Source organism: Chanos chanos, chromosome 14 (assembly GCF_902362185.1).
Source record: "Chanos chanos chromosome 14, fChaCha1.1, whole genome shotgun sequence".
NCBI lineage: Eukaryota > Metazoa > Chordata > Actinopteri > Gonorynchiformes > Chanidae > Chanos > Chanos chanos.
Window position 1 is genome coordinate 7549298 of NC_044508.1, and position 14529 is coordinate 7563826.

At 44.4% G+C, this 14529-nt stretch overlaps 1 protein-coding gene across 1 annotated transcript in view; it reads left to right on the plus strand.

Moving 5' to 3' along the window:
* sema4c (sema domain, immunoglobulin domain (Ig), transmembrane domain (TM) and short cytoplasmic domain, (semaphorin) 4C) overlaps positions 1 to 10596 on the plus strand; it is a 33173-nt gene extending 22577 nt beyond the window's left edge. Inside the window, exons 3-15 of the mRNA XM_030791473.1 lie at positions 2857 to 3011; positions 3343 to 3405; positions 3541 to 3639; positions 4072 to 4168; positions 4483 to 4602; positions 4741 to 4892; positions 4999 to 5174; positions 5802 to 5946; positions 6369 to 6582; positions 7856 to 7971; positions 8230 to 8387; positions 8780 to 8871; positions 9498 to 10596. Of these exons, the coding sequence (XP_030647333.1) occupies positions 2857 to 3011; positions 3343 to 3405; positions 3541 to 3639; positions 4072 to 4168; positions 4483 to 4602; positions 4741 to 4892; positions 4999 to 5174; positions 5802 to 5946; positions 6369 to 6582; positions 7856 to 7971; positions 8230 to 8387; positions 8780 to 8871; positions 9498 to 10393 (2483 nt within the window). The 3' untranslated portion in view covers positions 10394 to 10596. The remainder of the gene's footprint in view (positions 1 to 2856; positions 3012 to 3342; positions 3406 to 3540; positions 3640 to 4071; positions 4169 to 4482; positions 4603 to 4740; positions 4893 to 4998; positions 5175 to 5801; positions 5947 to 6368; positions 6583 to 7855; positions 7972 to 8229; positions 8388 to 8779; positions 8872 to 9497) is intronic.
* Positions 10597 to 14529: the final 3933 nt, after the last annotated feature.

Sequence of the window (14529 nt, forward strand, 5' to 3'; positions counted from 1 at the left end):
AAAAGATAGCGGACGATGATTTTGTGCCCAAGTTTGACAAAGCGTCCCCTGTTGAGTAGTCTGCTTCCAGTCTTCCTAAGTTAGAAGACACAAGTACACACACACACACACACACACACACACACACACACACATTGTGTCATTGTCTACCTCTTTTGTCTTTTCCCCTCTCTCCTTCTATTTTCTGTATTCTCATTCCCTTTCTCTTTCTCTCTCTCTCTCTTTCTCCCACTGTCTTTTTTCCATGAGAGTATTTTTCCCTTTTGTTGTGTTAATCCACTTTAACTGTCTTTCCTGTGGAGTCTTCCCCTCCCCCACACTACATCTCCCAGACTCCCTCACTGCTGCCTCACCTCTCCTCTTCATTTAAAACACCCTTCCTCTCCTACCCTCTCTCTCTCTCTCTCTTTCTCTCTCTCTCTTTCTCTCTCTCTCTCTCTCTCGCTCTCTCTCTCTCGCTCTCTCTCTCTCTCTCTCTCTCTCTCTCTCTCTCGTGCTGTCTTGTGGTGTTCTCGCCCACATTGCCTCACAGATCGGTGTGTGTCTATCTCTCATCTGTCTTTGTGTAATGTGCTTTGTTCTGCTGGTTGTGGCTTGAGGGAATAAGAGTGTATACGAGTGTGTTAGCATTCGTATTTGTGTGTTTGCATGTGTTTGTGTCTACAGAGAACTGTTTGTGCCATTGTCATAATGACTCTGGATGTATTTTATAGTGTGTGTGTGTGTGTGAGAGAGTTTCATTTCTTTCTCTCTTTTTGTCTGCATATTGCTCCTTCAAAGCACTTAAAATAGCCCTTTAATTACAGCACTGTGTGATCTGTTCTGTGGTTTAGAGCTATAAGCAGAGACCAGCTTTATTTATAGTAAAGATAGTCTCTCCAAGATCTCTCTCTCTCTCTCACACACACACACACACACACGCACACACACTCTCTCTGTCTCAGACACACACACACACTCACAAACAGACACACATACTCTCCACACACACTTTCTTTTTCTCTCTCTCTCTCTTTCTCTCTCTCTCTCGCTCTCACTCTCTCACACACACACACCCTCTTTCTCTGGCTCAGACACAGACACACTCACATGCAGACACACATACTCTCCACACACACACACTTTCTCTCTCTCTCTCTCTCTCTCTCCCTCTCTCTGTCTCTTTGTGTCACGAACACATACACACACACATACACACACACACTTCTCTCTCTGGCTCTGATCTCTGTGTGACCACTGCTACAGAACTCTCCCAGACTAAAGCTTTATCAGAAATTCAGAGGAAAATTCAAAAACCTATCATATGAATATATGACATGGAAAAGAAGCAAGGGGCGAGATTATTACTCCAGTACACATGGAGACACTGTTCTGACCTCGTTTTGTTTAGAGTGCTGACATCTGTTTTTTATTACTGTCGTTAGTATACGTTGGTCCTCCGACTTGGTTCTGTTTTTAGACCTCCTTCTGCAGAGAGTTACGGAGTGTTACTCTCCTTTATCAGTTTTTGTTTTTATGCATCATTGCCCTTTGACTTTTTTTTTTTTTTATCAAAATTGTCGATGCATTCCCTCTCTCTCTCCTGTTTCTCTCCTTTCTTCCCTCCTTCTTCCCCTTCTCTCCAAACAATAAAACAAGAGAACCCCTGCAAGGAGGAACAGGACCTACACTGCCCCCGGTGGTTGTAAATGGTAAAAACATCTGTGCCTGACTTTATAATTGACATTTTCTCTTGGTAATAATTTTCTGTGACACACTTCAGGAGTTCTGCCAGTTCCATCTGTGATTGCTCCAGTTAGTAAGAAGGTATCTGGAGGGGGTTTACGGGGGGGGGGGGGGGGGGTGGTCTCAGTACTTCCACTCTCCGCCTTACTCATTCAACTTTCTCTTCTCAATATGTTTCTCATCTCTGGGGCACTGATAACTCTCTCTCTCTTTCTCTCTCTCTGTCTCTCTCTCTCCCACACTGCCTCCACCTCTCTACTCTGTCCTAGAATGACATGACTGCTGTAAATTGTTGACACTGGAATCATTTTCTTTTTCCGTGCTGGATTTTTGCTGCTATATGAACACAATAAATTTGAAATTGTCATTGCCTGGCTTTGCTGTATCTCATTAGAGCAACTCATATTATGTTTTACGAAGAGCCTTCTTCAGCCTCGAAAAGAGAGAGTTTATTAGGGAGTGAAAAAACCACGGGTAGTGTTTCTCCCTGTCTCCCTACATCTTTGTTTGTGTGTGTGTGTGTGTGTCTCTCTCTCTCTATCTTTTCCTCTCTCATGAATTTTTAATGACGTAAAGGGAATTTTGGCATAATTTTATTAAGTTGTTGCCTGTAATTGTAATTGCATTTCGCTAACCCTGTTTACGACCCTTCTAAACTCTCCCATTTCATTGTGTCAGGGCGTTTGGTCCCTGCAGTTTCAGCCTCTGTGCTCACTGATGGAAGAATGATGAAATAAAAGCATGGTTATTTCTCTTTCTCCATCTCTCTCTCTCTCTTTCTCTCTCTCTCTCTCTCTCTCTCTCCGTCTCTCGCTCTGTCTCTCTCTCACTCTTTACCCCTTTTTTTTCCCTTTTTTTAGTGTACTCATCAGGTCTGCGGAATGTCTCACACACAGCTGCTGATGATGAACAGAGTGTTTGTTGAATATTTGTCGAATATTTACACAATGGTATTTTTTTTTTTTTTTACTGGAACGTCTCTGTGAGATTTTGGTGTTGGGGCAGCTGTTTAAAATATGATCATCTGATGTGATTTTGTAAAAATGTCCTAGAAATTCCATAAGGAGTCTAACAAATTCAACTAACCAACCCCTTCTCTCTCTCTCTCTCTCTCTCTCTCTCTCTCTGTAGACGTGTACGACAGCATGGCGAGATTTGGGGTGGCGGGGGTGTGGAATTACACCATGCTGACCCTGGCGGAGCACGAGAGGGTTCTGTACGTTGGAGCGAGAGAGAACATTTTCGCCCTGGACCCCAACGACATCAGCAGGCAGCTCAGACCACCGGTACAGCCCACATCACGAAAAATCTTTAAGAATACATCATTAGTGTGGATAATTCATAATTAACAGATCATTACTCTCTAGTGGATGATGCAAAAAAAGAAGAGGGAGGGAAAGAAAAGGATTTGATGATGATGACAATGATTCAGTTATTCAGCTCAATTGTTCAAAGGAACCAGTTGGATTTTAGGCCAATTAGATTTCTCTTTTTCTCCTTTTTTTGTGCAAAGTAGAGAAAGCTGATAAAGCACATTAGCTACTCTCTCTCACTCTTTCCCTCTCTCTCTCTTTCTCTCTCTCTCCCTCTCTCCCTCTCTCACTTTCTCTCCATTAGATTGAGTGGCCTGCCCCTCAGGAGAAGAAGAGAGAATGTGCAGCGAAGGGCAAAAATAACCAGGTAGCCGTCGATCTCAACAGCTGTGAAGTTTCTGACAGGTTAAAACTGTCTCTCCAGCCCTTTAGTAACTCTCTCTCTCTTTCTCTCTCTCTCTCTCTCTCTCTCTCTCTCTCTGTCTCTCTCTCTCTCTCACAGACGGAGTGCTTCAACTACATCCGTTTTCTGCAGACCTACAACCACACCCACCTCTACACGTGCGGGACCTACGCCTTTCAACCCAAATGCACTTACATTGTGAGTGTCCCCGGTCAGGGTTGTTTTTCTCCTGTGTTCGGTCAGGTTTAGGCAGTCCCCAACTCTGGGAGGTGGTCTTCGAATTTGGCTTTGTCTGAGAACGCCAACAGGCCCTGCTGCCCTGCCCAGTTCCCGCGGTTGCAAACTATCTCTTATGTTAAAGAATGGCTCTCATACTGCCTGAATCTAGCAGTCACTTCATCGGTCTGGACACCAGACGACATGAGTAGTTACAAAGCAGGAGAGTAGAATAAGCAGGAGATCAGTGACATTCACGGAAGAATTAACATCAAATGGTCATTTTTGTAATACTCCTTTAGAGTTTTGGGACCCTGTGTTCTCATGAATTATAAATATATCACTGTCAGTCTCATGATCTGCAGGCAGTTTATGTTTAAGTGTTTTTGAAGCTTGTCTCTTCGCCGCTTACAGAATGCTGATCACTTTACTCTCAACGCCGCCGCCCTGGAGGACGGAAAAGGGAAATGTCCCTACGACCCATCCAAGAGCCACACGGGTCTCATCGTAGGTGAGTGTTTAGTGCGTGCGTGTGTGTGTATGTGTGTGTGTGTGTGTGTGTGTGTGCTTGTGACATTTCTCTATTCCCATGTTCATTTACCATTTCACCTCAACCCACTCCTGGCACTGTACCGTCTGACTTTAGTCCCCACACTGTAATGTTAAGTAAGCAGCTACGAGATGAAGTGGCTAATGTATCAGATCTTTTTTACTGATGCGTACTAAAGACATCTGCAGATGAGGATCCTCCCTGAGGATGTCCTGCAACGCAGCATATGTTTGTGTATCCTGTCTCTTGTAACATTTGCCATTGTTATATTACAGATAAGGAGCTGTACTCTGCCACCCTGTATAACTTCCTGGGCACAGAGCCAGTCATTCTGAGAAACCTGGGCCAACAGCACTACAGCATGAAGACTGAATTCCTACCTACATGGCTCAATGGTGAGGGAGTGAGTGTGTGTGTGTGTGCGTGTGTGCGTGTGTGTGCATTTGGTAGTTTTACGTTTAGTCTCTATTGGTCTTTCTTAATGTTTCTCTTCATGTTCTCTCCCTCTCTCTCTCTCTCTCTCTCTCTCTCAGAGCCGAATTTTGTGGGCTCAGCAGTGGTCCGTGAGAGCAGGAACAGTAAAGAGGGGGATGACGATAAGATCTACTTTTTCTTCAGCGAGCGTGCCGTGGAGCTGGACTGCGACGGGGAACTGACCGTGGCAAGGGTAGCCAGAGTGTGTAAGGTGAGAGCCACACACACACACAGGTTCTTATCTCCCGCAGGTTCTTTTCTCTTTACTCAAGTCCCATTCGTCCGTCATTTTGACCCTAATCACCAATCTTGACCAGGGTGATCTTGGGGGCACTCGGACCCTGCAGAAAAAGTGGACCACCTTCCAAAAAGCCCGACTCATCTGCTCCCTCCCGGAACGTCACATTACCTTCAACAACCTTAGAGCTGTTTTCACCCTCCCTGGAGCCGACTGGAGGACCACGACTTTCTACGGGCTCTTCCACGCTCAGTGGTAAGTGTTTTTTTAGCTGACTCACTGGCTCTCTCTCTCTCTCTCTCTCTCTCTCTCTCTCTCTCTGTCTCTCTCTCTCTCTGTCTCTCTCTCTCTGTCTCTCTCTGTCTCTCTCTGTCTCTCTCTAGTGCGGCAGAGGTGTGAAAGTCACCGCGTCGCCCATTGTGTTTATATAAAGCCTTGCTGATGATGATGTTGATGATGTAGGAGACAGTTTCAGCATCCTGCCGTGCTCCCTCCCGCTGAATGACTCGTTTTAGTGTCATTTTGTCGCCAAAGGAGCTTGGAACCCCCCGCCTGACTGCGGGGATGCAGAGCATCTGAGGGAATTTATTTACCACGTTTGAGCACTGCAACTTTATTTACAGCGTCCTAGTCCGCTACAGCTGCAACCGCAAGATAAAGAAAACCGCTCGCCCCTCTTTAACCTCATATCACAGAACGTTAGGAACAGCGATGTTAGCATTAACTAGAATGTTACCACAATGAAATAACTGACCTTTCTGTTTCTTTCCTTTTTTTCACTGCTCTGAACGCCCCCCCCCCTTTTCTGTCTTTTCCCAATCTCTCTCCTTCTCTCTCTCTCTCTCTCTCTCTCTCTTTGTCTTTCATTTGATTTGATCTCAGGGGAGATGTGGATGTCTCAGCAGTGTGTCAGTATCACATTGGCGAGGTGAAGGGTGTGTTCGATGGGCCGTATAAAGAGTACCGCGAGAACTCTCAAAGATGGGGCAGGTACGTCGGCACCGTACCCAGCCCCCGCCCTGGAGCAGTGAGTACTGGAACCATTCCACCCACAGCGTGGCACCATCGCCCCGCTAAACACGGCCTTTTCCTTAACTTATAAGACTTACCAATCCCTTTAAAGCTATGAAACATGTTTATGTCTCAAATATGTATTCATATATATTCATATATTCATATTCATATATATATTCAGAATGTGTTTTAGTCACAGCAAACATGAGGATAGATTCATCAATTTGTGCTACACTCAATTAGTGAACCACTAATAAGCTGACATATGGCAAATACTCATATTGCAACTGAGCAGTCTGGATAATGATAGCCTACTGATTGTCGTATTAAAGGGCTAATTAGTGATCGAAACCAGTAACGAATCATTCCTTTCCTCTCTCTGCTTCTTTCCCTTCCCTCTCTCCCTCTCTCTCTCTCTCTCTCTCTCTCCATCAGTGCATCACTAACGTGGACAGGGAGAATGGTTATAACAGCTCCATGCAGTTGCCTGACGCTACGCTCAACTTTGCCCGGAAGCATCCGCTGATGGAGCAGAGAGCTGAAGCTCGCCCCCTGCTGCTCACCAAGGGCATAAACTTCACCCGCCTCGCCGTGGACCGGGTCAACTCTCTCGACCAGAGACCTTACAACATGCTCTTCATCGGCACAGGTAGCTACAGAGGAGTCATCAAGGAGATCTTAGACGGACTTTATATGGTTACACTTTTATGTGACAAACCAATATATCTATTTCAGATTGGAACAAATGTTAGAGTGATTATTGTAGTGAGTTTAGAGATGACAGCTGAAGGCCATTCTGGGAGTCTTCTGTGTCAAAGACCGTCACTCTCAGAGTTAAAGTAAAGAAAGATAGATTCAGGAATGTCCTTGCTCCCCCTCCTTTGGCAGAAATGAGTGAACGGGTGAAAGTGAGTATCTGCCAAAGGACTTCGTGCTAAATTGTACGGTCAATCACGTCATTGAAATATTGTCTCTTATGTGCCCAGCAAGGCAAGGATAGGGGGCTGTTTAAGAGAATTGGGCTAAATCCCAGACACCCCACACCCACCCCTCAAAACACACACACACACACACATACACACACACACACTGTTTCCTCCCGTCCTTAATAAATCCACTTCTTTGGAGTCCAACTTGTCACGCTGCAAAGCTCTGCAGTTGTAGCCACAGCAGCTATAACTGTGATCAGCATGGTAATCTCATGGTGTGTCAGCAGCAGGCTGTACAGACAGTACTTAACACACAACAAGTCCTCTCCCAGTACTGTCAGCACTGCCCAAAACCCCAGACCCAGGGCTCGCACTCCCAGCCCTATTAGACTTGTAAGTGTGCCCAACAACAGCTGAGGCGTGGAGAGCAAAGCTGTCCAGTGCCTAGAGTAAGAGAAAGAGAGAGAGAGAGAGAGAGAGAGAGAGACAGAGACAGAGAGAGGCAGAGATTAAAAAAAAACAATGAGGGGGAGGGAGGGGGATCTTAGATGAAGCAGGAGAGAATCTCTCTCCGACACACACGCATCCACACACACACGCACACACACACACACACACACACGTAATATCTCCTGTCCAGTTCATCGTTATCTGTGACACACAGCATGGAGAGAAGTCAGACGAGCAGAGTAAACACGACAGAAACCCAAGAGGGCAAGTGTGTGTGTGTGTGTGTGTGTGTGTGTGTGTGGCCAGCTGGACAAATGCCCTACAAGAGTCATACAATGGGCGCTAAGATTCAACTGTCTCTCGTGGCAGTTGCTGTAACCTCACTATATTCAGTAACAAAGAGAAATGGTGTTCTTACAACGTATTAATATTTATTCTCTCTCCTCTCTTCTCTTTCCTCTATTCTCACTCCCCCTTGTCTCTCTCTCTCTCACTCCCCCTTCTCTCTCTCTCTCTCTCTCTCTCTCTCTCTCTGTCTCTCAGCTGATGGTTGGCTGCAGCGTGTGTTAATCCTGGGTTCAGAGACTCACGTGATTGAAGAGATTCAACTCTTTGACTCCCCTCAGCCTGTGGAGACTATCACCATCTCACACACAAAGGTAGCATGCAGAGACATCACGCACATCCATTTACTTGGTGTGCATGTCCAAACGCACATGGACACAAGCTCACACACACGCACACACCCGCACACATGCTTCCCGTGTATGCATCCCTGTCCAACCGGATCACTGATTGGCTTGGCTAAGGCAGAACCGAAAAACGAAAGAAACAAAATGTCGCTGTAATTTTAACTGACGATCCCATTATCTCATCCCTCTCTCCTTCTCCCTCTCTCTCTCTCTCTCTCTCTGTAGAAGTATTTATACATTGGCTCGCGATCTGAGGTGCTCCAGCTGCCATTGGCTAATTGCAGTCGCTATCATTCCCAGCCAGACTGCCTGCTGTCCAGAGACCCTTACTGTGCATGGGACAGTGAGGGCAGAGCCTGTGTCCGGATCGACCTTCACCGAGGGTTAGTACCCACTGCCTGTCCCAGCCCCTTTTTCTCTCCTCCAATCCGGTCTCGTCTCATATGGAACTCTTGTTTCTGTTATCTCTCTAGTCAGATGTGATTTCCTGCCCTGCGTTTCTATTAATAAGGGGTAACAGTGACATGTAATGTAAACTGATGGAGGCTTTGTGGGTAGGCTCTGTGCTGATCTAGTAAAAGAAAAGTCTCCAGAAAAAGTCATCTTCTCTTATGCCCTGTTCTCTTCTCTTCTCTTCTCTTCTCTTCTCTTCTCTTCTCTTCTCTTCTCTTCTCTTCTCTTCTCTTCTCTTCTCTTAAATCAAAGGCAAACATCTTATTGTGTGCCTGTTCCTTAGCTTACACAGTATCAATCCTTGTGTTTATCTGCCTCACAGGTCCACCTCCACCCTGTCTCAGGACCTCATGTTGGAGAGGTTTAACAGAGGCAAGGCCAAATTTGACAAGCCCATCTCTATACCAAGCCCTGGTAAGCCTCAGAGCGCCCTGCTAGTCGCACACTCTCACTGCATACTGCACTGTCTCTTTTAGAGGAGGCATATCAATGAGAGCTGGGAGTACTGTAGTCGAGATTTCCCCCGTGTTCAATAATGCTATCATAACACGTATATTTTAGTGCACCTTATATATACACCAAAGAGCTTAGATCAGTCTTGTAATACTGTAAAGCTGTATCTGTTGGATTTCTTTACTCTATTCTTTTTGTTTATGCTTTTAACTGTCCACATTCAAATCACTTCTCAAAACCCACCTCTTTTATTGCTTTTAATGTGTAAATAATACTGTTTGTCATATGCTTTTTATTGTATTGATTCTTATGATTATTTTATGCATGTTACCCGTCGTTGAGTACCCTGAAAAGCACTCTATAAATAAAATGTATTATTATTATTATTGTTAACATGACATTGCTTTCCCGTGTTTTTTTATGTTTTTCAATATCGTTACAATAGTCAGTCCATAGCTCTTTAAGTGCAAAAGAATTTAAGAGTGTTTATAGTTTTGCAGCCTCATCCATCGCTGACCAAAATATTACAGTTCAGTATATAAATACTGTATAAAGTAACTGTCTGTCTCGCCGTCTACTCCTTCCAGACCCATCCAGGTTGAGGAATGTGACCGTGGTTGTGGGTTCTGACCTGGTTCTGCCCTGCAATCTTGTATCGAATCTGGCGCAACCAACCTGGGTCTTAAATGACAAGGAGCTCCTGCTGACGTCCGGAGAAGGTTCCACGGGGCCACGGTTCGACCGCACTCTCCGAGCCCTGGTCATTCCCCAGGCAGGGGGCCTCCAGGCGGGCCGCTACACCTGCTACTCAGAGGAGCAGGGGGTGAAGTTTCAGACAGAACGTTACCTGGTCTCCGTGGTGGCCAGTGCTCCGGTCTACATGGAAGCCAGGGCACCGGACAGCAGCATGGGACTCTTCTGGGTTCTGGTTATCACTTTGGGTGCAGCTTGCCTCCTTCTTCTGGTGGTGGCGCTCTACTTGCGCAGGCGTCTGAAACTGGCTTTGGGCAAAGGAGCGGAGATGAAGCCACTGGAGAGCACGTTGGTCTACCCAATCACATTGCCCAAAGAGCCGCCAACCTTCGTGCCCAGCAAAATGTCCAACGATGAAGACCGGTTCTGGGAGACGGGCGCCAATTACTACTACTCGGACGGCTCGCTGAAGATCGTGCCGGGTCATGCCCTTTGCCCAACTGCCAGCACGACGTCCCCCACCGCCATCCCAGGCCAGCCAATCCATTCGCCAAGCAGACTTAGCCTCACCAACATCCGAAGTTCGGCTGGTAACGGCTACATCAGGCTAAACCTGAGCAACGCTGGGGAAGAGCGAGGAGTTGGAGATGGAGTCGGAAGCAGAGTTGGTGGGTTGGGCCTTGGAGGAGGCAGTAACGACTACTCCAGCCCGTTTAAGGAGGAGCTCCGGAGGACTCTTCAGCAGAGGAGCGTCCTTCCTGATGCTAACCCTGAAGAATCCTCCGTGTAGTCCTCGGGAGACGGGGACGGACAACAACTCACCTACCTCCCTCCTTCATGGAGTCCTTCTCTGTCTCTCTCTCTCGTTCTCACATCCTTCTCAATCCGTTTCCTCTATGCCGACACTTGGTGACGTAAATGGCATGAGTGTTTCCTAGCAAAGCGTTAAACATAAAAACTGCTTCACTACAAAATTGTGTTCCCAAAAAAAAAAAAAAACCCTCACACCAACTTATTAATAACTACTGCAGCTTCAAAATATTACTGCCTATTTCAAGCTTCTGTAAACTGTACATTTAACAAAAAAAAAAAAAACAAGCAAAGGAAAAAAAAAAAAAAAAAAACAGTGGACGGATTTAGAATTTCAGGCGTGGTGATGAAAAATGAACAGGAAACACAGCACAGGTACAGTTTCAGTACGTGGAAGGCCGAGCATCCTTTACCGGATTTAACTGTCAGTCAAACGTCTGTCTGACTGGTATCCAGCTTCTTAGCTTAGGCACTTGGCAAGCTGAAAGACAAGACTTAACCGCCTCATAGGGTGGTTTTTTGAAGTCCATTTTATTCGCGTTGCTGAAAAAACAGGTGTTCTGAGACGTTTTTTTGAGCATTGTGTTAGCAAAGAGAGAGAGAGTGTGAGAGAGAGAAACTAAACACGACAAATCAGACTTTTACTTCAGACGACAATCATATTCTTCGGTTGGGCTTCACATCGCAGAGAGGAGACAGAGAGAGAAAAATGTAAGTGAACCTCCAGAGGAAAAAAGAGAAGAAAAAAAAAAGAGACTGGTTTAAAATGAAGGACGGATGCTCAGACTTTCTCTGCAATTTGCGTAATATACGTAGGTTTTTTGTTTTTTTTTATCTTATCTTCTTGTCTGTCATCTGAGAATGTCTTCAGCCCTACAGCACTAATATATTGTGATATAATTTAAAATAGTTCTTTGTCTTTTTTTTCTGTGTAATTGTACTGCGATAGTTGAAGTGGCAGTACTGACCAATGGCTTTAAAGCACCTGTGACTTGTTTGAACTGTAAGGAAGTGGAGAAGAAACTTGTTTACCTTCTTGGCCCCACAAATCTTTTGGGTTTTTTTTTTTTTTTTTGCTTTTTCTTCGATCTTAAAAATCACTGTGTTTGAAGGGTAGTGACATGGGCGAAAGCATGTAAACCTCGACATGAATGATGTAATAATGACTTTTATTGGAATGTCACAACAAAGTGCATTATAAGGTTTTTTTTTGTTGGGCTGGACCTGCCAGTTTGCTGAAGAGAAAAAAAAAACTGTAACCTTCCTGTGCTACCCTGTTTACCAAACCACATGGGTCCTGCACCTTGGATGGGCGGAGCATCTGTGTTCCACAGGCCTTTGCCCAGATGTTCTTAGTCCCTGTCAATTCACATGGACAAAAACATCACCAGAGGACACCAGAGACCTGATTGGTCGGATAAGCAGATTTAAGAGTTGACTGATGCTCCAGGGACCAATCAGAAGTTTATTGAAGACAGGTACTATTTTATTTAAAAACAAGCATCCTCTCCTTAATGCATAAACCCCCTGTTTGATCCTCATAATACTGGCATTGATTACAATGCTACTATTAACGCTGCTATTGCTACTATTACTGTTATGCTACTGCTGTGGGGGCTTTTTGTTGGGGTTTTTTTTGGGGGGGGGGGGGGGGGGGGGGGGGGCTTTTTTGCATGTTTCTCTAAAAGAATATGTCTTTGCATTGCATATAGCAGTGATTCTCAACTGCAGTCCTGGGGGCCCACTGTCCTGCAAGTCTTTGTTTTAACTCAGGAGTGATGCCGCTGATCAATTAATCATCAAGCCCTTGATTAGCTCAATTAACTGTGATAATGAAGAGTTAAAACAAAGATGTACAGGACAGTGGGCCCCCAGGACTGGGGTTGAGAATCACTGGCATATAGTGAGAAAACATGTTTTGAAGATATTGTCTAAACAAATGTTCTCTTTCTTTCTTTCCTTCTTTCAGTGGGGGCTCTTACCAGATCTGTGGAAAGCAAAGGACCATTTACAGAAGAAGGAACTGAATTTTTTTATTAAAAAAAAAAAACCCAACAAAACAAAACAAAAAACCTCCAAATGGAGACAAAATGATGGGGGATGTAGAATATTTGACCCTCTGGGGTGAAGAGGTACTTCCATAGCCATTGGCTTTTATTGTGTTGCATGACGTGCCGTCAATGTATTATATGTACTTTGTTTCTCTGGCTATGACACTGAAGTGTGTATGTTTCAACAGATGCTCTCACAAGTTCACAGAAAATCTAATTTATGGTTCAAAATCTTTTTTCTTTTTGAAAAGCGTTGTGACATGTTTACTTCAGCTGTGCCTCTTCACCTTGGGTGAAGCCAAAGTAGACTGCAAATGTTTCTTTTTTTTTCCTTTCCTCTCTATGCTTTTTCTTTCTTTCTTTCTTTCTTTCTTTCTTTCTTTCTTTCTTTCTTCTCCTCCCGTTTTTTTTTTTTTTTTTTCAGTTCCATTGTTGATGGAGTTTCTGGAGTCCGTCCACTGCCCGGGACATAACTGTTTATGTCTTAGGTGCACAAGCCCTTTCTTTGTAATGTGTGGCAATGTAATCTGTGGCATGGCAGCTTTTTCTCTGTCACCAAAATAGCTTTCCATTCTATAGCAATTCATAGTTTTTAAGAGAGGGAGGCATAGAGTCAAAAAAAAAATGAAAGAGAACCTCCTCGCCACTTAAAAAGACGTTCGGTCCGGTTCATGAGACTAATTGCAAGTCCCGTCTCTTTAGATCACTATTTTGAAAAGGACTCGAAGTTCTGGAGTCCTAACCTGCCTCCAATGCACAACATGAAACCGCAAGTTCTCAGGGTCAGGTCTGACTTTGTGACGTTTGAAAACTGTTTAGCGGATCAAAAAATTTTGTCTCTCTTTGCAGTTTTGATTTTTTTTTCTTTTTATTCCCTGAGTGAAGCGCTGGTTATGGAGTTCTCATTCGCTTTCTGAAGTGTAACTGTCTTAAAACATACACAAACAGACAGAGAAAAAAAGGAAGGTTTTCTAAAGCACGACATATTCCATGCATGACTTGTTGATCTATTGATCTGATATTGATCCTGGGCCTGTCAGCATATTCAGTACTCTATGCTTGTTTTACAAAAAAAAGACCGATAGCGCTAATTTTTATTTTTCACATGGCTTTAATTCTGCTGTTTTGTGGTTTATATTTTAGTTTTTTTTATCACTGACTTGCTTATTTGTGTTTTAATACTTGTTTTTCTTGTTTTCTTGTTGTTATTTGTTTATGTTGTTTTTATTTTAAGGTTAATGATAAGTAACTTATTTTGCTTGTACAAAAAATGTCGATATTTATTATCATTGTACATATGTCCTTATTTTTTATATGTGTACATATACATAAAATAAAATTAGAGATCATTCACATGTTGTATGTTGCGTTTTCTACTCAGTAGCTCGCCTGTAGAAGACACAATGATAATCACAAACGTCTTTCTGAAGTGTAACACAATGTGTTGTATTTGGCGTGACGTGCAATGTCATTTGGCACAGTGTGGTGCCATTATAAATGTAATTTCATTTCGAGACATAACAACCGCAGACAATTCAGCCAATTCTTGGTAGAATTCTGAGAAATCTTGCATAAATTGTTTGAAACTCTTACGCTGTGAAATGTTCCTCATTATTCTCATGTACTAGTTAGTGGTTACTGCAGTCATTAGCAGCCAGCACTAAGGGCCAATCAGAGCACGCCCTTATCATGCTGCATAACTCTCCTCAGGTGTCTCCTTTGTTGTGTGTGTGTGTGTGTGTGTGTGTGTGTGCGGGTGGGTGCATGTGTGCCTGCCTGTCCACGTGCAGAACGCTTTATGGTGACGGAACAGCCATATGCTTCCACTGAGGGGGGCACAGCTGTGTGTATGTGTGTACATGTGTGTGTTGTGCGTGTGTGTGCATGCGTGTGTGTGTGTGTGTGTTGCAGTGTTGAAAGACTGTGAGGACACAGCTGTGTATGTCAGTGCTCCTCAGCTTAGAGCGTTGGTGTCACAGAGCTCACAGCTGGGCTAGAGCAACTGTAGTAATGCCCCCTTTCGCACAGGTCACCTATCAGGACTCACCTCTCCTCTAGCCTCAAA